Source organism: Taudactylus pleione, unplaced genomic scaffold, assembly GCF_031769625.1.
Source record: "Taudactylus pleione unplaced genomic scaffold, aTauple2 ptg000247l, whole genome shotgun sequence".
Classification (NCBI taxonomy): domain Eukaryota; kingdom Metazoa; phylum Chordata; class Amphibia; order Anura; family Myobatrachidae; genus Taudactylus; species Taudactylus pleione.
The window spans coordinates 1,993,491-2,016,975 of record NW_028284649.1 but is presented as its reverse complement, the minus strand read 5'-3'; the positions used below and the strand labels follow the sequence as shown (position 1 = coordinate 2,016,975).

The window sequence follows — 23,485 nt, the reverse complement described above, 5'->3', positions numbered from 1 at the left end:
ATGGAAGACATCACCGGAGCCCGGATCATGCAGGTAAGTGTAATGAAGGGAGGGGGGAGTCTGTGATCGCGGGGGGCGGGGCTTAATGACGGGGGTGGGGCTTAGTACCGGGTGGGCGTAGCAGCGGTGGCCGGTCGGCGCATGCACGGGGCACTAGTCACAGTTTTTTTTTTTCGAAAATACCGTGACTAGTGTGCGGATGGGATTCGCAGGGACAAATTTGTAGTAAATCCCTGTGATATTGCCTGAATTTGCAATGCGAGTTCAGTCGATAATATCACACTTCAATCTGCATTACAAATGCGGATTGTTGTAAATAGAGCCCTTTGTGTCCTTAAGTTTTGTTAAAAGCTTTCTAGATGCTTTTCTGTAAAAGTGAAGAATGATAGAAAACAGTATTTTTTGGTTAAAATAAATAGTCCAGGCAGATTTGGGGTACTTGAAAATGGGCGCTAGCATATTTGTGTGTCTCTAAAGTGCACTTTTTAACAAATGTGAAAAATCCAGCTGCAATCCTAAAAACACCTGCCCCATCCAAACAGCCCCCCCCCCCCAAAAAAAAAAATATTTTGCTAGTTTTTATCCTTATCCCCCCCACCTTTTTCATTTTCGCCCCAAATAATGGCATGTCTTTTTGGGGATTTTCTGAGGTTGTTTTTTTTTGGCTGATTTGTCCCTGTGTGTCCATAGGGTTCCGAATCAGTTCCCCACATTTGCACCCCAAAATAGAGATTTTGTACTTTTTTTGGCCTGTCTCAGTGCATTGAGTTTCCACTTATGCGAAAACGTCCTGGAATTGAATTTGGAGATAAGACGCAAACAGGCAAAACTTTTTCGCCGATTACGGCTTTTCACTTCTAATTGAATCTGGCCCATGGACGCTGATGCATTCGCAGTGTGATCTCGTACGCAGCTGCTGTGCAATAACATGCAAATGCTTTAGTCTCCTGGATATGTATTGCGGCGCCTACCGGGGCCGTCGCAAATCCAAGCAACTGAGTACAAATACGCAGCCACCGTCGCAGGTCGTTCGATAATCGTCCATCTGAGTGAATCTGTGGTGACACAGAATGACCGTCTGAGACACTGGCGCCATGTTTTCTGCGTACGAGATCGTAGTAGTATGCTGAGCCACGCCCCAAATACGGCCACGACACCTGCGTTTTTGCTGCCACTCCCTGTACCCGCCCCAAACGGTCCCTGACTGTCAATGACTTTGCGAATAAATCCTTACTGCGAGCAGCATTACTAAGGTATCTTGGCGCGTGCGACGGTGATGTATGAGCAGTCGATCGATAAGCGCTGAGTTGCGTAATTATCGCCATTGCGTCCACATCTGATCAGGTCCAAAGTCTCCATGGAAATTACTGTATATCCAAATTCTTTATTGTGCATGTGGAGATTGGCTAGGATGTGCCACAATGGCCGGTCAGGGTACAATGAGGCGCTGGACATGTAGCCTGCCAGGAAGGGAGCAGAAGGCGATAACTCATCCATGCTGTTCCTCCGCTCCAGTGGCTGCTCGATGGGCCTGATTTAGATTTGTACGGTTCTGTACAGCCGCAGGGAAGCGTCTGTGCAATATCGTAAACTAATATTTTCTGCAGGAAATAGCCACCACCTGCGCGCAGCATCTGATCCATGGTCGCAGCCCTCGGCCAGTCTGCGTAAGCCGAAGCTTTCTTAGACTGGCCTTCAAAACTGGTCAGCCGGGTCCAGGAAGCAGGGCCGTAACTAGGGTGGTGCGACCAGTGCCATGACACAGGGCACCGCAGGGCAGGGGGCGCTGTTTGGGCCTGTCAATTTTCCTGCTTATCATCATTCTCACTTGTATCTTCCTCTTCTTTTATCCCCAGCATCTCCTGGCCTCCCCTGTCTCTTCCCTGGCCCTTCCCCATGAGGCCATGGCCCATTCAAAGGTGCACTATCTTATGTCCCTATTTAGAAAAAATGGGGGGGGGGCGCCAATGCTCTCTCTGGCACAGGGTACCAGGAAGTCTGCGTCCGATGCACCCATTTTGCAGAACGGTCCCTGTTTCCACCCTCGATCACGCAGGATAGAAGGACACCTCTAGGAGAGCTAAAGGCCATGCTGGTTGTAAAGGCTGCTGTAGTTCTGCTTCTGGTCTGACTACACATTGAGCAACAAATTGCCAGCTATTCACTTAGGGCCTGATTCAGAGCCGTTCGCTATTTGTGGTCGTTCGTTCAAAAACAAGGGGTGGTCTGTTCCCACCTCTAAGTCTGAACGAGCGAGCAAAACATACGCTCGTTTATTTGATAAAAACGCCCCCTGGCCGCACGCACCATACGTCATGTCCGCTATTTATTAGATTAATCGAGTACATCGTACAGCGTATGAACTGCTCGCTATTCTTGTAGTTGGTGTTTTCAACCGCTATTTTGCGAGCAGTTCTGAGTTAAAAAAAACCAAGTGACGTGGTCAATGAAGCTGCTGTATTAATTATGCACTCCCTTAAAACGCCCGTTTTGACCTTTAAGCACGCCTGCGTTCGGATCTCCACTCCCCGTTTTCAAGCACCTTCCCCTGTTACCACCCACATACGCCTCATTCTGTCACTCAAAATAGCAGGCCCTCGCTATATTGCGTACCAACGATTTTCGGCCGCACTGACTGGTTCGCGCATGCGTACTAAAAACCGTACGCATGCGCAGATGTGCGAACATCACTCGGAACGAGCGTACTGCCGCTAGCGAGTGGCTCTGAATGAGGGCCTTAATCCTGCTCTGATACCACTGAAAACAATGGACGCCGTCCAACATGGCTCCTAGTCCTGGTTGGAACAGGACTTGCAGACCGCATTCAAAAAGAATGCATGGTCACGCCAAGTGAGGTGTCCAGTGCTCCTGGGGTGGGATGCATGACAAATCACAATTTGTATCCCGCCATTAATTACGCCGGTATGTATGAAGAGAAACGCAAAGGACAGCTCTCTGCCATCTTTCTGCGCATGCGCAGAAAGACGCACACCGCGGGGTCCGCTGGGAGGGATTCGACTGAATCCCTCCCAGGAGGGAAGCCGCGAATAGAATCCCATACCGTAGCTTCTACTGGGCAATGGCATCTAAAGATGGTGTTGGCCACCGCATCCAAGCCCCGAAATAGGGGCTTTCTGGGGCTTGGTGCATATGAGAAATGTGGTCAGACCCCCGAAAACATTATTTTGGGGTTCTCACATTGATGCATCCCATCCCAGGCGTTCTAGGCTTCATCCAACACTGCTCTGTACCCTAAAAGGACCTTTAAATCGCTACGCACACACTCGGAAGCTGTATGTGGGACCTACTCACCAATGCAAGAGGGAACAAACCTCGCAACTTCCTACCAGTCACGCCAAAGGTGGCGAATGGAAGTGCAACGGGACAGACATATTAAATCAGGACTGTGCCGCCTAAATTGGGACAGTTGTGACATATGTGAAAATATCAGGAAAACACAATACAGGTTGAGTCTCCCATATCCAAAATGCTTGGGACCAGCGGTATTTTGGATATCGGAATATTCCGTATTTTGGAATATTTGCACACCATAATTAAATATCTTGGGAATGGGACCCAAATCTAAACACAGAATGCATTTAAATTTTATATACACCTTATACACACAGCCTGCAGGTCATTTTATACAATATTATTAATATTTTGTGCCTTAAACAAAGTTTGTGTACATTGAAACATCTGAAAGCAAATGTGTCACTATCTCAGACATGCTAAAAATATTCTGTATTTCGGAACATTTGGATATGGGAGACGAAAGTATGTAACATTTTGCCTTATTTCTAGATAAAAACCTATCTCTAGCAATTGTAGAGCCCAGAGCTAACAAGAACACGATTCTCCTACACGCCCAACCAATGACATTGATGAATGTGCAGGCCGGAGCCTGCCCTGAGATTTACCAGTTTCCATGACGACAGTCGACTGTCTTTATTAACCATCTCCAGGGTCTCTGGGTTGCTGTGGAAACAGCAGAGTGGATTAGACAGTGGTAGTGGGAGGGAGGGATTTGGAACTGCTCAGTGACCTTTTCATAATGACCCTTTCATTACCGCATACCTCTGTATAACAGCAAACGCAAACCAAAGGGGAGATTTTGAAAGTAAGCAAGTATGATGCTGCCACATGCAGTTCTGTGAGTGCATGCTGGCTCTTTAGTTTGCACCACATCATTAAATTTTTACCCTGGTACCCAAAAGCCAGGGGTACCAAGTAGGGGCAATGGGCCAGTCAGAGCCGTAACTAGACTTTTTGGTGCCCTGTGCTAGAAAGAGCATTGCCGCCCCCCTATTTTTCAAAACGGGGACAAAACGAACCCCAAAACAGGGACATGGTCTCATGGGGAAGGGCCAGCGAAGAGATAGGGGAGGCCAGGAGATGCTGGGGATAAATAGGGACATAATATAGTGCACCTGAGAGAGGGCCATGGCCTCATGGGGAAGGGCCAGGGAAGAGATAGGAGAGGCCAGGAGATGCTGGGGATAAATAGGGACATAATATAGTGCACCTGAGAGAGGGCCATGGCCTCATGGGGAAGGGCCAGGGAAGAGATAGGGGAGGCCAGGAGATGCTGGGATACATAGGGACATAATATAGTGCACCTGAGAGAGGGCCATGGCCTCATGGGGAAGGGCCAGGGAAGAGATAGGGGAGGCCAGGAGATGCTGGGGATAAATAGGGACATAATATAGTGCACCTGAGAGAGGGCCATGGCCTCATGGGGAAGGGCCAGGGAAGAGATAGGAGAGGCCAGGAGATGCTGGGGATAAATAGGGACATAATATAGTGCACCTGAGAGAGGGCCATGGCCTCATGGGGAAGGGCCAGGGAAGAGATAGGGGAGGCCAGGAGATGCTGGGGATAAGAGGAAGTTACAAGTGAGAATGATTATAAACAGAAAATTGAAAGGCACGAACAGTGCCCCTCTGCCCTGCGGTGCCCTGTGCGGTGGCACAGGTCGCACCACCCTAGTTACGGCCCTGGGGGCCAGTACTCTCAAGATGAGGGGTTACCCCTAGAGGTCTGAGGGCCTTATTTATCAATCATGTGTTTTATCATTCACAACGAATGATTAAGCTCATTGCGCATGATAATGGTGCTCCAGCCAATCAGCTCCTAGCTGTCATTTTTCAAACAGATGACAGTTGGGAGCTGATTGGCTGGAGCATGATAAAACTTGTTGCTAAATGAGGCCTGAGTGTGATGCTGAGACGGCTGGGCTGTTAGTCAATGCCAGAATGGGTGGGTGGGAGTTTAATTGTTAACTTACTTTTACTAGTGCTATCGAAGTCAGGCCCTCATTCAGAGCCGCTCGTAAGCGGCCGCTCGTTCGTTATGACCGATGTTCGCACATCTGCGCATGCGTACGGATTGTAATACGCATGCGCGAACCAGTCAGTGCGGCCGAAAATCGTTTGTTCGCTAAATAGCAAATGCCTGCTATTTTGAGTGACAGGAGGAGGCGTTTGTGGGTGGTAACAGGGGAAGGTGCTTGAAAACGGGGAGTGGAAATCAGAATGCAGGCGTGCTTAAAGGTCAAAACGAGCGTTTTATGGGTGTGCATAATTAATACAGCAGCGTCATTGACCACGTCACTGGGTTATTTTAAAGTCAGAACTGCTCGCAAGATTGCGGTAGGAAAAACCAACCACAAGAATAGCGAGCAGTTCATATGCTGTTCGATGTACTCGATTAATCTAATAAATAGCGGACATGACGTATGATGCGAGCGGCCAGGGGGCGTCTTTTACAAAATTACGACCGCATGTTTCGTTCGCTCGTTCAGACATATAGGCGTGAACAGACCGCAAAAAGCGAACGGTTCATTTAAATAGCCACCCCCTTTTTCTGAACGAGCGAGCGCAAATAGCGTCCGGCTCTGAATCAGACCCTCAGTTAAATCCCTTCCCAGCTGCATGTAGTGGACGGGGCTCTATATGACCATACCCTCATACAGGGTTCCACAATACGTAGGTGGTATAGATGCCACAATTGGGGGTAGTACAGTAGATAGACACGGGCCACTGTAAGTTGCTAGAATGTGCACCCTCTATTTAGCACTGAGTCTGGTTATAATCAGTACTGGGGAGCCATACCGGGTTTCCAAAATAAAAGCAACCAGCCTTAAGTGACACATCACAGGGTCTTGTTAACTGAAACCGTGCACTGGGCCTGATTCAGACCCGCTCGTGAGCGCTCGCAATCGGGTCGACGGTGGCCCAGTGCGCATGCGCACGACGGATCCGGCTCAGTCATGCGCGAGACCCGGATAGCGACGGGCAAACCGTCGCTCCGGGTCTCATACCAAAGAGGGCGTGCTGTCGATGTTGAGTGACAGCACGCCCCCTTTGGTGGGCGGGCCGGGGGTCGTGGCTGCCCAGACAGAGGCGTTCCCATGGGAACACCTACCGTCTGGGGCCGGCCCCACTGACATCACAAGTGATGTCAGTGGGAGTGGTTTCGGCTCTGTTAGAGCTGAAAGCACTCTAGGGCTTGCGGCAACGAGACCCTACCACAAGAGTCTCGTCGCAAGCCCGATGGTCGCGATGATCTTGACCATCACGACCATCTTCCTGGCCGCTCGCTATAGCTGTGGGTGGTCACCCACAGCTATGCGAGCGGCCAGGAGGCCGCTCTAAAAAAAACAGAAGGCCGGCCCTGATTCAGAACGAGCGCTCTGTCAGACCGTCCGGCTCTGAATCAGGCCCACTGTCCCCTTTGTGGCACTGGGTAATGGCTATTTAAAAGGGCAGCATCAATATAATTCTCCATTAATGTCCTTGTCCGGCAGCTGCACCCAGAGTATCTAGAAAGCGCCCCCTGTGATTCCCAGCACTGGCATATGGCACGATAACGAAAGGCTGGCGCCACGCTGCAAGTTCTTCTTTTTTAAATCATGATAACCAAACCAGGCTGATTAGCTTAGGGGCTGTTTCTGGAAATTGGGCAAATCTCTATGACGTTGGTCAGTTCAGTGAAGTGCCACTTTTAATTTAAACCGAATAAGCGAGCAGTTGATGAGTGGCTGGCGTTTAGAGGAAGCGACGGTCGTTCGCTCTGGGTTACACACACAAGACGCTGCCACCTGGGAGTCTCATTTATTTATTTTATTGTAGGAAGAATTCCGATGGCAGAAGGGGCAGCAGCTGCTGACGCTTCTAGAAGGGGCGCTGTCCTGGAAATCGGAGCCACCTCAGAGGGAATGGATGGTTTTCCTGAGTAAACCTAACGAGAATGATAACCACCTGCTAATGACAATCACGGAGGAGGAACGTGAGTCTAATTCCCCTTTGTGTTTTATGTTATCTGATGAAACCTCCGTTTGGTGCTAGAACCCGGGTCAGGTGGACGTTTTACCAAGATTCACAACTTTCCTGTGGCCAAGATTCGTCACAAAATTTGTCACACCCCGTAGCGCTCAGACCATATCCTGATCCCGCCAAGCATATCAGCCGCGTCTACACCTGTGACTGACTGTAATCGCACGGTAATGCTGATAATGGAAGCAAATTTAAGCTGGGTATACACTACACAATCCTGGATCGTGCCCCATGGCACGATCGGTGGAACGATATGTCGGTCTGCTGTACACACTCCACGATATATTGTACGACTGCGCGATATATGCATGAGAAATCATTCAGCAGCCACATCCAGGAACATGGTGGCGTACAAGATATCTTCTGATCCGCCTGAACTGCAAATCAGAAGATGTGATGAACGCCTCCGTGGGAATGCGCAATAGTCCATACCAGTGGCGTTTCTAGAGAGGAGGGGGCCTCCTCCTCTCCGCCTGAGGGCCGGCAGCGCACTGAGCTGTGCGCGCCCAGCGCCGCAGTTATAGACTCTGGGCACTAGAATTTTCCCTAGAGTCTATAGTGTATGCACAGGTCACCGGGAAAATGGCCGCGGCGGCCATTTTCCCTGTACTGCACATGTGCAAACGACGGGAAAATGGCCGCCATGACCATTTTATAGTTGTTTTACAGCGCTGGACCGTCACGCCGACTTGGGACTCCAGAGAGGTAATATTATGGGTGCAGGGTGTGCGGTGCGGGGCCCCCCTGGACCCACACTAGATGATGTGCCTGATATGTTGGCCCGATTCACCATATCGGACAACATATCGTGAAGTGTGTACCCAGCATAGGGAAGTGTACGGATAGGGGAGTTCCGGCCACAGAGATGCATACAACTCTGCGCGTGGACGATTTTATACGAATTTAGGGGGAAATGTATCTGTTTGAATAAAATGGTAGGCATAGGCTGATTATTTTGCTATGTCTGCTTCTTTACTTTTCAGTAAGTTTGATACATCTTCCCCCTTAGGGCCTGATTCAGACCCGCTCACTAGGCTGTGTTCGCACATAGCCTGCCGATGTTTGCATTCTGCACATGCGTGCGCATCACAGTGCGCGAACTAGTCCATGTGAAGAGGAAGCGTTCGCTATAGACAGCTCTCTAGCGTGAGTGACAGGACAAGCCGCTTGTGGGTGGTGACGGGATGGACAATGGAAATGTGGGGGTGGAGGTGTGAACGCAGGCGTGTTTGAGCGTCTTAATGGCATTTCAGAGGCGTGCATAATCAAGACGCAGCGTCATAGTACACGTCATGGTTGAATTTTACACTGAAGCTCTCGCAGTGCTTGCGGTAGGGTACGGTCAACCACAAGTGCTGCGTTCGCTTCCGATGGTACTCGATGTTACCGATGGTTGCATACACATCCTGGAGATGACGTACACAAGTGGGGGTCTTAACACGGCGCGATCGAACGCCAAGACATAGTGGGCATGCTAATGCCTTGCCGTGCGATCGCAGATTTGCATAATTGTGTGCGAACGAATCTAGCCAGCAGGTCTGAATCGAGCCCTTAGTTCCCTATATGCAAAGATGCAGCCAATGGTGCGTTCTACGCAGTATTAGGCCCTATGTATTTCCTCCAGGACTTGTTACTTGGCCTGATGACACAACCTGCTTTATCCCATTACAGGCGTGCTTCCTGTGAAAGACGTGTTCACTGCGCTCGCCGACATAAAGCGAAGTCTGGCAGAGGTTAGTGATGTATATGACCTTGGTAATGTCACCAAAGGATCTTCCGGAGAGATTATTCTGGTGTAAGAGTTATGCGATACATAAAATATATCACGCCTGACGTTACAGCGGGCTCTTGTACCTGGATCTCTCAGCTGGGCCTGTACATCCCCCTCTGACACTGACCATAGCTTCTTACGCTCTTGGGCAATATTAGGGTTCACACACACAGGAGATACCCAGGTATAGAAGGAGATGTATCAAAAGGGTGGAGAGAGATAAAGGAGGTCTTCGTACTAAGCGTTGGAGCGAGATAAAGTGAACAAAGTATCAACCAGTCAGCTCCTAACTGCCATATTACAGGCTGTGTTTGAAAAATGACAGTTAGGAGCTCATTGGTTGGTACTTCATCTCCATCCACTTTATCTCTCGCCAAGGCTTAGTAGATAGACCCCAAAGAGCAGTTGCCCAAAGCAACTAAACGGCTTCTAACTGTCATTTATCTAACAGAGGGGGAGATGTATCACACTTTGGAGAGAGATCAATCGGAGAAAGATAAAGTACCAGCCAGTCAGCTCCTAAGTGCCATTGTACAGTTTGATACGTCTCCCCCACAGTCTTTGAAATGACACTTAGAAGCTGATTGGTTGATTTGAGCGACTGCTCCATTTTATCTCTCTCCAAGGATTGGTACTTCTACCCCCATTGTGATCACCTTGTTCCATTCCCCTGGGGTGGAAGATGTTCCTGTGATGGGTCTTGCCCTATCCATATGTGCTATAATGTACATGGACACAACGCAGAACGGAGCATAGGTCCCCACCTATGGGGGAATATATAGTACACATTGCTATAGAAACAGCAAACTGGGATTATCAATGATGCGTCCTTTGTTCCTCAAACATCTGCGCTGTGTACTCTGCATATGTATAATAGAAGCCCTGTATGAATGAAGAGCATTTTAGCTCCGCTCAAGGCCAGAGTAATGAAATGGAGCCCTGACGGCCGGATGAAGAGTAGGTGTCATTCATGTGTACACAGGACATAGGGCCTGATTCAGAGCCGGACGCTATTTGCGCTCGCTCGTTCAGAAAAAGGGGCCGGCTATTTAAATAGAGCGCTCGCTCTTTGCGGTCTGTTGACGCCTCCATGTCTGAACGAGCGAACGAAACATGCGCTCGCTATTTTTTTTAAAACGCCCCCTGGCCGCTCGCATCCTACGTCATCTCCGCTATTTATTAGATTAATCGAGTACATCAAAAGGCGTCTGAACTGCTCGCAGTGCTTGTGGTTGGATTTTCCTACCGCAATCATGCGAGCAGTTCAGGCTAAAAGACAACCAAGTGACGTGGTCGATGACGCTGCTTTGTTAATTATGCACACCCTTAAAATGCCCGTTTTGACCGTTTGGCACGCCTGCGTTCGGATCTCCACTGCCTGTTTTCAAGCACCTTCCCCTGTTACCACCCACAAACGCCTCATTCTGTCACTCAAATTAGCAGGCATTCGCTATTTTGCGAGCAAGGAATTTCCGACCGCAATGACTGGTTCGCGCATGCGTATTACAAGTTTACAACCCATACACATGCGCAGTTGTGAGAACATCGCTCGGAGCGAACGAGCGGCCGCTTACGAGCGGCTCTGAATCAGGCCCATATTCTTTTTATATATCAGCTGAGAAAGCCATTGCAGGCAGCAGGAGGGCACATCCAGCAGGGGGCAGTGGTTCCCTCAACAGCACTCACTATAGGAAACCTCTGTAGTTCAACTTGAAATTAAATAGTTTTTTGAGTTATAACTTATTAAAGGCACAAGACATTGGGGGTAGATTTAGAAAAGTATGACTGTTAAAAAAATATATATATATTCTGGTGCTCTCATACCATGGGGTTTATTTACTAAAGGTCGATTTTAATCAATTTAAAATCAATAAACATTGATGTTGTATTTCTGGGGCAAAATCACATATTTACTAATAATAAAAATGAAAAAAAATTGGCTGTTAGTAAATGTGTGATTTAGCCCCAGATACACAACATCGATGTTGTTTGATTTTGATAGATTTTTAAATCAATTAAAATCAACCTTTAGTAAATATACCCCCTAGCGTCTATCCTCCGCCCGGCGCGATTGAGCCGCTCCGAGAGCCGTAGCACTATGTCTTTTTCTTTGATTTTTTTTGTGTCTTATTCACATCGCAGACGTGGTGTACCAGAGACGCCGGGCCGCGACATTAACCGCAAAAGAATTCGTTTTAAAAGGGTCAAATGTCGCGCATAACATTGATTAGTGCATTCGCGCAGAGTCGTTTTGGCACTTCCAGCTGTTTTATTTATGTGAATAAGACGCACATTTTGAGTAAGAAAGATGCACGGCGCGGCCAAGTTTGGCGGGACTGAAGCCGCAGTGTATGAGGCCACTTTGTACAGGATCCATAAGAATATGCTACAGATGACATCACAACAGATGACATCACAACACCTGCACACAATAAAGATTAACACACCCCATACAGAAGGATATACAGATATTAGTGATCTCTTAGTTTGGTAGTTCTACAAGAACTCTTTTTTTTTTTTTTTTTTCATAAAGATAGAAATGTATCTAATACTGATTAATACATTGGCCTTAGTTATATGTGTCATTTATTTTATTTTTTTTTAGCCACTTTGTTGTTTTTCTTGCTTTATATTGTCACTGTGATGTATTTCATGGTGATTATGTCTTTATTGCGTTAAATTGAAATTTAAAAATGAAAGTATTAGCCGGATGGGAGCTGAGCAGAAGGATCCGGAGCTGGACTTCATTTTAGACTTTTTGTGAAAACTTTTTCATGGGTAAAAGTGCACAAAAGGCTTCTGTAACCCATAGCAACCAATCCCCAATCCGATTATACTGTCATTTACTTGTACAGTTACGGTGCCTCGTGCTGCCGATGTTCTCGGAGTTAAGTGATCTTCTGCTACTGCGCATGTGCGAATATTTGTATAGACTCATACGACACATGCGTTACACAGTGTACGCCCAGAGCCACAGTTGCAACTGGGATGCACAGTACTAGAAATGTCTTGTAAATGTGCTGGCCATATTGACTATTCAGTAGCTGAGCTGGTTGCGTACAGAGGGCCTGTGGACGCTAGTGCATTTATTAGCGGCTGCGAATTTGTACTCCGCTACCACGAAAAAATACGCTAATGCTGTAGCCTCCTTGAACTGTATTGAGGCCTCACAGATCCAAGCAAGTTCGTGCAAATACGCATTGGTGGCCGCAGATCCCTCGATAATCGACCTTCTGAGTAATCCTATGGTCGCATAGGATGGCCGAGGGAACTAAGGACCTGATTCAGAGCCGGACGCTATTTGTGGACGCTCGTTCAGAAAAAGGGGCTGGCTATTTAAATTAAGCGCTCGCTCTTTGCGGTCTGTTGACGCCTCTATGTCTGAACGAGCGAACGAAACATGCGCTCACTATTTTGGAAAAAACGCCCCCTGGCCCCTCGCATCCTACGTCATCTCCGCTATTTATTTGATTAATCAAGTACATCGAAAGGCGTCTGAACTGCTCACAGTGCTTGTGGTTGGATTTTCCTACCGCAATCATGTGAACAGTTCAGGCTAAGAAACAACCAAGTGACGTGGTCAATGACGCTGCTTTGTTAATTATGCATACCCTTAAAACGCCCATTTTGACCGTTTGGCACGCCTGCGTTCGGATCTCCACTCCCCGTTTTCAAGCACCTTCCCCTGTTACCACCCACAAACGCCTCCTCCTGTCACTCAAATTAGCAGACATTCGCTATTTTGCGAGCACACGATTTTCGACCGCACTGACTGGTTCGCGCATGCGTACTGAAACCCATACGCATGCGCAGATGTGCGAACATCACTCGGAGCGAACGAGCGGCCGCTTACGAGCGGCTCTGAATCAGGCCCTAAGACGCTGGCGCAATATTTTCTGCGTATGGGATTGCAGACCCCAAAAACAGTCTCGTTTTTTGATGCCTCTCCCTATTAGCTTCCACAAAACGACCCTTGTCTGTCAATCACTAACAAATTAATCTTAACTACAACCGTAGCCCCATTCGATCGCAGTTGAGTCGCCGCAGGTGTGTGTTGCGGCTAAGACGCATCCGCAGTCTACCGATAATTGCACAACTGCGTGACCATTGAAATAGCGTCCACATCTGAGTGAGGCCCACAGACACTTCATCGCTCAAATTGGGGGGTCAAAGTCAGAGGGAAAATCTGGATTGCCATAGAGCTGGTGCAAGTTCTGAGAGTGCGACCAATGGCGGCGTTTAAAGATGCACCAGGCGGTATTACAGTTTCTAGAGACGCTCAAGGTGGGCGTCTCAGTCCTGGCACACTGAGACACACGGATGTACACTAGGGAAGGGCTGATACTAGCGGAGATGACTGAAGCAAAGGGAAAGGAGCGAGTACAATGGTGTAACTAGGGCAGTAGATACGTGTTCAGTGGTAATCACACAGAGATGGTAGAGACTTATAATGAATGAATACAAATCAACGCAAACGAAGCTGCGCCTGGCGGTAACAGGATTGTAATGAGATCTTATGTGCCGTCTCTGCAGATCGGGATTGAAAGCTACTCCAGCATGGTCAGCTGCCAGTCCCGCCCCAGCCCGCCGCGGAGTGATTACGGCAAGCTCTTTATCGTCTTGGTCATCATTGGCGCTATCTGCGTTATGATCATCGTTGCCGGGCTCATTTACATATGCTGGCAGAGGCGTTTGCCCAAATTGAAAAACATGGTAAGTACAACACATAACATAACACGTGTATCGCGCATTGGGGAAAGAGAAGTTTCAATTTAAAGACAGGTTTTTACTTAAAGCTTTGATCCGCAATAAAGGACGATGCTTTTATCAGTTGTGAATCGATGATGCGTTTGTAGTACAGAATCCGATATATCTTTATCATGAGACTTTTCTGTCCCTAGTGGTAAAGAATAAAACTTTCCTACCACCATTAGTCCACACAATCCTAATAAACGTTTTACTGAATTTGTGCAGATAATGGTGCATGGTGAAGGCTGCGCAATGTGTGGTATGGAGTAAATTACACACACGATTTTTGCCCATCTGCGCATGCATATAATTCGCAGTGCGCGTGCGCAAGCCAGTATTTGCAATCTGATTTTGGTTGCTCGTAAGCCACTATCAGGTCGCTGCTTTGAGTGACAGATAGCACCGTTTGTGGGTGGTAACAGGGGAAGGTGCTTGTGAACGGGGGAGTGGTGCTGCGAACGCAGGCGTCAGGCCGCCAAAACGCTGTTTAAAGGGCGTGCATAATTAGCAATGTAGCGTCATTGTACACGTCATCTGCATGTATTTCAGCCAGCGCTGATCGCTGTGCTTGCGGCGGGGAAAGGCAACCTCAAGGGCTGCGAGCAGCTCCGATGGGTCTCGATGTTACCGATTAATCCTACAATTCACGGAGATGAGTGTTGCGAGAGGCAAGGGGGCGTCTTTATGCACTAGCGAGCGCTCATTGCCGTAGCTCGCTAAGACATAGAGGGCGTCCTTACGCCACGCAGTGCGAGCGCTTAATTGAAATATCCGGACCCTTTTTACCAGCGACCGATCGCATCTTGGGAGCGGGTCTGAATGAGCTCCAATGTGTATAAGGGGATGTAGGCCACCGGTCTCTATGGCGACACTGAAATCCCGACACCGGAATCCAGGAGGACGCATGCCTTAACATTGTAAGTCCGGGGCACCCGTCCTGTTAGCCGCGGGGGAGGGTTAGGTTTAGGGCAGTTGCGGGGTTAGCGTTATGTTGTGGGGGAGGTTAGGGTTATGCACCCCTAGGGGGGAGAGTTAGGGTCAGGCACCACTGAGGAGGGGGGTTTAGGCACGAAGGTGGGGGACTTAGGTTCAGGAACTAACGGGGAGAGTTCGGGTGGGGAGGGTTAGGTTTAGGCTACAAGAAGTTAGGGTTAGGGGGGGGGAGGGTTAGTATACTTACCCGACCCCTGTCAGGATACCAGCCATCAGTATGCCTCTGTCGGTATTGTGACAGGAGACATCCCGACAGCCGGCATCACATACCGATTCCGTATACGGGGCCCAATTGACCACTATTTTATATGGTTCCAATTAAACAGCCCCTGTTACCGTGATATCCAGCATATCACCCAGCACAAGTAGTCCGGCATATTATATGCCCCCTGTCTGTAGGTGATGAGGTGTGTACTGTGAGCTTAGGGCCTGATTCAGAGCCGCTCGTAAGCGGCCGCTCGTTCGTTCCGAGCGATGTTTGCACAACTGCGCATACGTACGGATCGTAATACGCATGCGCGAACCAGTCAGTGCGGCCGAAAATCGTTTGTTCGCTAAATAGCGAATGCCTGCTATTTTGAGTGACAGGAGGAGGCGTATGTGGGTGGTAACAGGGGAAGGTGCTTGAAAACGGGGAGTGGAGATCCGAACGCAGGCGTGCTTAAAGGTCAAAACGGGCGTTTTATGGGTATGCATAATTAATACAGCAGCGTCATTGACCACGTCACTGGGTTATTTTATAGTCAGAACTGCTCGCAAGATTGTGGTAGGAAAAACCAACCACAAGAATAGCGAGCAGTTCATACGCTGGTCGATGTACTCGATTAATCTAATAAATAGCGGACATGACGTAGGATGCGAGCAGCCAGGGGGCGTAGTTTTCCAAAAAACGACCGCAAGTTTTGTTCGCTCGTTCAGACCTAGAGGCGTGAACAGACCGCAAAGAGCGAACGGTTCATTTGAATAGCCACCCCTATTTTCTGGACGAGCGAGCGCTAATTGCGTCCGGCTCTGAATCAGGCCCTTAGTCCTGTTTGTCCCAGGTGCATAGAATAGATCATCGGACAGGTCCAACTTAAATTTTTCAAACACAGCCTGTAACATGACAGTTAGGAGCTGATTGGTTGGTCGTTTATCACTCTCCAGTTTATCACTTTTCAGAGCTTAGTACATCTCCCTACCAGAGAGAGAGAGAGAGAGAGAGAGAGAGAGAGAGGGAGAGAGAGGGAGAGAGAGGGAGAGAGAGGGAGAGGGAGATGAATGGTCATCAGATGCGGCCGATATTCTGTCTCCAGGTGGTGTATTTACTATATATTTAGAAGTGGAGATGTTGCCCATAATAAATAAAGAGTCACCATCTAAGAAGCCGCCTTTTATTTTAAATCACCTTCCCTAAGTCTTGAACACAAATTGTGTTCATTCTAGTACCGTACACCTGTCACATCCCATGCAGTTCGTCTTACCTGCCTGGGGTGTCGCTCTCTGCTCTGGTGCTTCTAGCACACTCAGCTGATGTGACAAACTGCTGAGATACAGACCACAGTGTGCTAGAAGCACCAGAGCAGAGAGGGAAACACCCCAGGCAGGAAGAGGAACTGCAGCGGTTGTGACAGGTAAAGGGTGCTAGAATGAACACTACACAAAGGAAGGAGTTTGTAGGCCCAGTGGTGTAACTAGGGTATTTGGAGCCCAGAGCAAATGTGAAAAGGGAGCCCCCCCCAACATCCTGATATGTGCGCGCGCGGAAAAAAATGGGTGTGGACACTTAAAAATGGGCCATGTCAACATGACACACCCCTTTATTTTCACGCTGAACATTCCTATCCATATGCACCTTAACCCCAGTAGTACCCCTTATACAGTACCCCCAGTATGCAGTTGTGGTCCCTCTTATGCAGGCCCATAGTAGTGCCCCTTATACAGTATCCCCAGTAGTGGTCCCCCTTATACAGCCCCCAATTAGTTCCCCTTACTCAGTGCCCCCAAATGCAGTGCCCTATGTAGTGTTCCCCCTTATGCAGTGCCCCCAGTAGCAGTCCCCACAATGCAGTGCATCCAGTAGTGGTATCCCCTTATGCAGTGCCCTTTATATAGTGCCCCCAGTAGTAGTCCCCCCCCCTATGCAGTGCCCCTTATATAGTGCCCCCAGTAGTGGTCCCCCTGATGCAGGCCCCCAGTAGTGACCCCCCCTATCCAGTGGTCCCTGTAGTGGTCCTTCCTGTTATTGCCCCCAGTTGTGGTCCCCCCAGTGCAGTGCCCCTAGTAGTAGGCACCTTTTATAATGCCCCCAGTAGTAGTTCCCCCCCCCAAATAGTGGTCCTAAGTTGAGGTTCCCCCTCCCAATTAAGTGCCCCCTGTAATAGCCCCCCCCCCAGTAGAGGCCTTCCAGTAATGGTGCCCCCAGTAATAGCCCCCCCCAGTAGAGGTCCTCCCAATAATGGTGCCCCCAATAGTAGCCACCAGCCCCCGTTGTGCCCCCACCCCAGTAGAGGTCCCCCAGTAGTAGCCACCCCCCTCCCCCATTGTGCCCCCAGTAGTGCTGACAGGTTTTAAAAATATATATATATAAAAACATACTCACCTGAATCCACGCTGCTGCTCCAGACCGCAACACCGCTGCCACCGCCCGCCAGTCCTCCCGGGCTGGCGCGCTCAGCATAATGGGAGAGACGTCATGATGTCACATGACGTGTGTCCCATTACCCATTGCAGGAGCCCGACGGAAGTCCGGCTCTTGCAGTGGGTGCTGCAGCAGTCAATGAGTCTATCTGACTCTTATGCACAGCCTGAGCCCGCCTCCTGGCGCTATTGGGCAAGCGCTCAGGGGGAAGGAACGGGCTCAGGTGTGCAGCACAGGACCGGTGCTGGAAGCCTAGCGCCGGTCCTGTGTAAATGTGTAGCCCTGACCGCACTCATTGCGGTCGGCGCTACACTGGCTAACTAGGGCGGGCGGGCCGGTACCGTGGCTGGCGGCGCCCGCCCTGCATGTATAGAAACTCGGAACTGAAACAGATACAGTGAATGCTAGTTGTGGACAATGGACCCTGCTGTTGGTGCACAGTATAATTTAAAGGATTGTGATCAACGCACAGACTAAAGTTTTCAGCAAATGTGTTTTGTGGTCTCCGGGACCTGTATTTCCGGGGCTGCTGTTATGATCAGTAAAATACTTTTTTTTTTAACCCCTCGCTCTCTCTTCAATGCTGCGACAAGGAGCTGCATTTCGTGGAGAACGGCTGCCATGATAACCCCACCCTGGACGTGGCAATGGACGGCCACTCCGAGATGCAAGAGAAGAAACCGAGCCTTAACGGCGACACCTCTCTCCGGGCGGACGGCTGGGAGACGCTCATCAATAAGACGGACAAGGAAGAATCTGACACTGTGGAGGAAGACACCCACCTGTAGGGATCGGTGGGGACAAGGTCCAAGGACACGACTGAACTCTAATTTATTGATTGTTTGCTTGGGCGATAGATGTTTCACAATACCTAGATGTAAGGACAGTGGCGTTACAGCACATCAGATTGCCAGCGTATGGCAGCACAGACGTTTAATAGCACACGTGTCAGTGAGTGCCCATCTGCTCAGACCTCCTCTCCCTCCGACTGGTCTTCATCTTACACCATGCGGTGTTGTTGCACTTTATCCTTTCCAAAGATCATACTAAGGGCCAGTTCACCGGGGGCGATGTATCAGCGTCAGCTGGGCACTGTTTTGTCTTAGAATAGGCGTTGTACCTCTTCCTTGCGTTTCGGGATTTGGCCCCTGGCTAAGCCCCCCTGAGTCATCTCTCCTCTCTCTCTCCCGCCTTCCGATTCCACCCGCATGCAATGTGGATTATTGCACCTTCACACAGTTAAAGTAATCACACAGCCGGCTGCACCGATTCCTAAAACACATGAAAAACAGGGTATTTGTATAATGAGCAGACGGAGAGGAGATTCCAGTTAAAAAAATTCAGTTACAGTAAACAAATGTATTTTATTAGAAATAAATAACACAGTGACACTGAAATAACTTCTAACAGCAAGAAGAGGATGTAGAGACTATCCTACACTGAATCATCGATTGGGAATTATACCGGAGATTATTATAAAGTGATGCCTCATCAGTAATGATAGTTTAAGCATTACATTACAATTATTTCTTTATTAATACAATTAAATGGTCAGAATAACTACGGTGGTGTTGGGTACGGGATCCAGGCGGTCTGGATTCCAGCGGTCAGAATACCATCAGCGGCATCCTGGCAGTCAGAACCTTGACAGGATTAGGTAAGTATCGTAACCCTAACCCCTAACTCTTCCCCTAACCCATCTTTCCCGCAGCCTAACCCTAAGCCACCCCTCCTGCAGCCTAACCCTAACCGTCTTCCCCTCCACAACCTGACCTTAACCCTGCCCTCCCACAGCCTAACCCTAACCATCTTCCCCTCCATAACCTGACCCTAACCCTGCCCTCCTTTGGCATAACCCTAACCATCTTCCCCTCCACAACCTGACCCTAACCCTGCCCTTCTGGGGCATAACCCTAACCGTCTTCCCCTCCACAACCTGACCCTAACCCTGCCCTCCTGGGGCATAACCCTAACCGTCTTCCCCTCCACAACCTGACCCTAACCCTGCCCTCCTGGGGCATAATCCTAACCGTCTTACCCTCAACAACCTGACCCTAACCCTGCCCTCCTGGGGCATAACCATAACCGTCTTCCCCTCCACAACCTGACCCTAACCCTGCCCTTCTGGGGCATAACCCTAACCGTCTTCCCCTCCACAACCTGACTCTAACCCTGCCCTCCTGGGGCATAACCCTAACCGTCTTCCCCTCCACAACCTGACCCTAACCCTGCCCTCCTGGGGCATAATCCTAACCGTCTTCCCCTCAACAACCTGTCCCTAACCCTGCCCTCCTGGGGCATAACCCTAACCGTCTTCCCCTCCACAACCTGACCCTAACCCTCCCCTCCCACAGCCTAAACTTAACCGTCTTCCCCTCCACATCCTGACCCTAACCCTGCCCTCCTGGGGCATAACCCTAACTATCTTCCCCTCCACAACCTGACCCTAACCCTCCCCTCCTGGGGCATAACCCTAACCGTCTTCCCCTCAACAACCTGACCCTAACCCTGCCCTCCTGGGGCATAACCCTAACCGTCTTCCCCTCAACAACCTGACCCTAACCCTGCCCTCCTGGGGCATAACCCTAACCGTCTTCCCCTCCACAACCTGACCCTAACCCTCCCCTCCTGGGGCATAACCCTAACTCTCTTCCCCTCCACAACCTGACCCTAACCCTCCCCTCCTGGGACATAACCCTAACCGTCTTCCCCTCCACAACCTGACCCTAACCCTGCCCTCCTGGGGCATAACCCTAACCGTCTTCCCCTCCACAACCTGACCCTTGCCCTGCCCTCCAGCGGCATAACCCTAACCGACCCCACCCCCATCCTGCAATCTATACCTAACCCTCCCCTCCTGCTGCCTAACCCTAACTGACCCCACCCCTGTCCTGCAATCTATACCTAACCCTCCCCTCCCACAGCCTAACCTAATCCTCCCCCTAATCCTAATACATAATGTCGGGATGTCAGCAGTCAGGTTTCTGGAGCCGGGATTCCGCCGCCGTCATACCGACCACCGGTATGCTAAGTACATCCCCTACGGTGATAATGCAACTCTCCTATCAAATAATCAAAGTATTACTTTAAGGGTTTTGCCGCCTTCTGTTCATCCATGTATATACCCTGACCCTGTTTATTAGTAAAGCAGATCATTAGATGTTCACTGCAGCACAGAGTATGTCAGCAAGCTGGTTGATCTGGGGGAAGCAGGGATCTGTGCCATGATTATATTAGTTATGATATAATTACAGGCATGGACAAAGATAATGCTAGGTTCTCAGGACGAGTTATCTAAACCCACACATAGGGGTATATACAGTATATTATACTATGCCACAGTTTGTCATAGACATCGATCACCTGCGGCTCTGACCGAAAAGTTTTAAAACTGCAATAGGAATTAATGCTAAACGAGTCGCTGAAGATCTGCAGGTTGTCATATTAAATATACCCCATCATCTTTTTATTCACGCTGCAGTATTGCATTAGTGCCTGTTGTATTTATCTATTTTGCAAAGTAGGAGATTTGACACTTATAGAAACAGATTACAAATGAGTTAAAACTATTTTCATGAACTTAAATTGCACCTGTGGCTGCAGCATAGAGGCGGAGCTATACTGTGTGGTCACTAGGAAATAATGACATCACTGAGGTATGAGCACATGGCACGGTACAGATGCTTCTGCCGTGTGTGTGTGCGACAGGTTACACAGTATATAACACACCACCGTCCTGTCCTCTCCGATGACACAGAATTATTTTTAGGTTATAGAGACATGATGGTGAATTAGCTGCTTTCAACAATCACTTCAGGCTGAATAAATGTTGGTCCGGTTTTATTAGAGCACACAAAGCAGCTGAACACTGGGCCTGATTCAGAGCCGGACGCTATTTGCGGACGGTCGTTCTGAAAAAGGGGCCAGATATTTAAATTAAGCGCTCGCTCTTTGCGGTCTGTTGACGCCTCTATGTCTGAACGAGCGAACTAAACATTAGCTCGCTATTTTGAAAAAAACGCCCCCCTGGCCGCTCGCATCATACGTCATCTCCGCTATTTATTAGATTAATCGAGTACATCGAACGGCATCTGAACTGCTCGCTATTCTTGTGGTAGCATTTTCCTACCGCAATCATGCGAGCAGTTCAGGCTAAAAGACGACCAAGTGACGTGGTCGATGACGCTGCTTTGTTAATTATGCACACCCTTAAAACGCCCGTTTTGACCATTTGGCACGCCTGCGTTCAGATCTCCACTCCCCGTTTTCAAGCACCTTCCCCTGTTACCACCCACAAACGCCTCATCCTGTCACTCGTATTAGCAGGCATTCGCTATTTTGCGAGCACACGATTTCCGACCGCAATGACTGGTTCACGCATGCGTATTACAAGCCATACGCATGCGCAGATGTGTGAGCATCGCTCGGAGCGAACGAGCGGCTGCTTACGAGCGGCTCTGAATCAGGCCCAGTGTCTGTGCTGATGTTGAACTACAACTCCCAGCATTCCTCAACGGCAGCTGAGAAGCCACGTATTGTTGGTCATTGTAGGTATAAAGCGGGAACTAGGACAGGTTTAGGCAACCTGTGGCTCTTCAGCTGTTGCGGGACTTCAAATTCCAGTGGCTGGCTTGGCATGCTGGGAATTGTAGTTCTATGACTGCGGAAAGCCACATGTTCTTTATGTCTGGTGTAGGGCTTAGGAAGTGGCAGAGTATATGATATTAAAGATTTATATTTGTGCACTGGCATCTGTATATCAGAGAATGGATGTTTTATTTTGTATAGCTCATAGCGTTATTTTTCGGCTTCCTCTTCTACGTGAGCCCGGCCACCCTGTCACTCCGCAGAACAAGTATGTTCTGTGTGTGCAGCTTGGATGCAATGTGCCCTTCTGCATAATAATAAAGATGACATTATTCACTTGTTAGGCAGGCACCATTGTCACTTGCCATGGGTGCTAAAGGAATTAAAGTAATAAAATGACCCTGAATTCTGTGGTTATTTCCGGTACGTACCCGTCGTCATTATCCTATAATTGCGCGTCTCTGTTTTCTTGTGACTCTCTACTTTGAAACCTTCACGGAAAACATTTGAATTGTTCCCACCATCAATCTAATAACAATAGCTCCTCCGCTATTCCTCCTTCTGTACAGAGCGTCACTGGGAAGACCTGATTGGGGAACACAACCAGATGGACACTGCGTGATTCTTATCTCCCCTTATCATTTCTGTACCGGAGGGTTGCGGCCGCCCTTGCGTCTTTTGGTGCACTTTATGCTAATGCCGCTACAATGTCCTTCCCCAGTGTACGTCCGGGTCCTCTGTGTGAACATCGGACATCTGAGTAACTCCCAGGATGCAGCCATTGGCTGTGACACGCCCCCGTATGCTGGGGCGCCTCCCATAGCCTGCCCCCAAATGGCACTACGACCGACGTCGCAGGACCAGATCTGCACGTGCACGGTGCAGCTCCTGCCGATGCCACAGATCATTATACATCAGAGATTTGTGTAAATATCAGATTTACATCGATCTCTGAATCAGGCCCTCTGTGTGAACAAAATCGGGAGGCACACGCTCTGAAACTCAAATGCATGCGCAGATGAAAAACATCGCTCTACCGCCTCCGACACTGCGGCCGCTTGCGATTCAGAATCGGGCCCTAAAAGCTTACACTTGGAATGGCCGTTGGCAACCACTGATGTTCCAGGTTCCATGTAAATGCCTTTTCCATTAAATGCCGAATTGCAATAGTTGTCACCAACACACAGGGGCATATTCAATTAGCCGCGGGGTTTACCCCGCGACCAATTGCCGGCCAAAATCCCCGAGGTGAAATATCCTTTTTCCAGTGCCGATTAAAATCGGGGCTCACGCGGAAGCACACTATTCCGCGTAAACTGAGGAATCAATGTTTTGTTTTGTTTTTCCCCGCGTGCGAGCCTGATTTGGTGGTTTTTTTATCCGGATTTTATCTCGCAACCTGCATGAGCTGTGAGATAAAGTCCGACT

General features: G+C 49.1%; 1 protein-coding gene across 1 annotated transcript in view; it reads left to right on the top strand.

The window, feature by feature from the left end:
* PODXL2 (podocalyxin like 2) overlaps positions 1-22,439 on the top strand; it is a 42,634-nt gene extending 20,195 nt beyond the window's left edge. Inside the window, exons 6-9 of the mRNA XM_088479846.1 lie at positions 7,134-7,290; positions 9,009-9,070; positions 13,642-13,821; positions 18,064-22,439. Of these exons, the coding sequence (XP_088335972.1) occupies positions 7,134-7,290; positions 9,009-9,070; positions 13,642-13,821; positions 18,064-18,258 (594 nt within the window). The 3' untranslated portion in view covers positions 18,259-22,439. The remainder of the gene's footprint in view (positions 1-7,133; positions 7,291-9,008; positions 9,071-13,641; positions 13,822-18,063) is intronic.
* Positions 22,440-23,485: the final 1,046 nt, after the last annotated feature.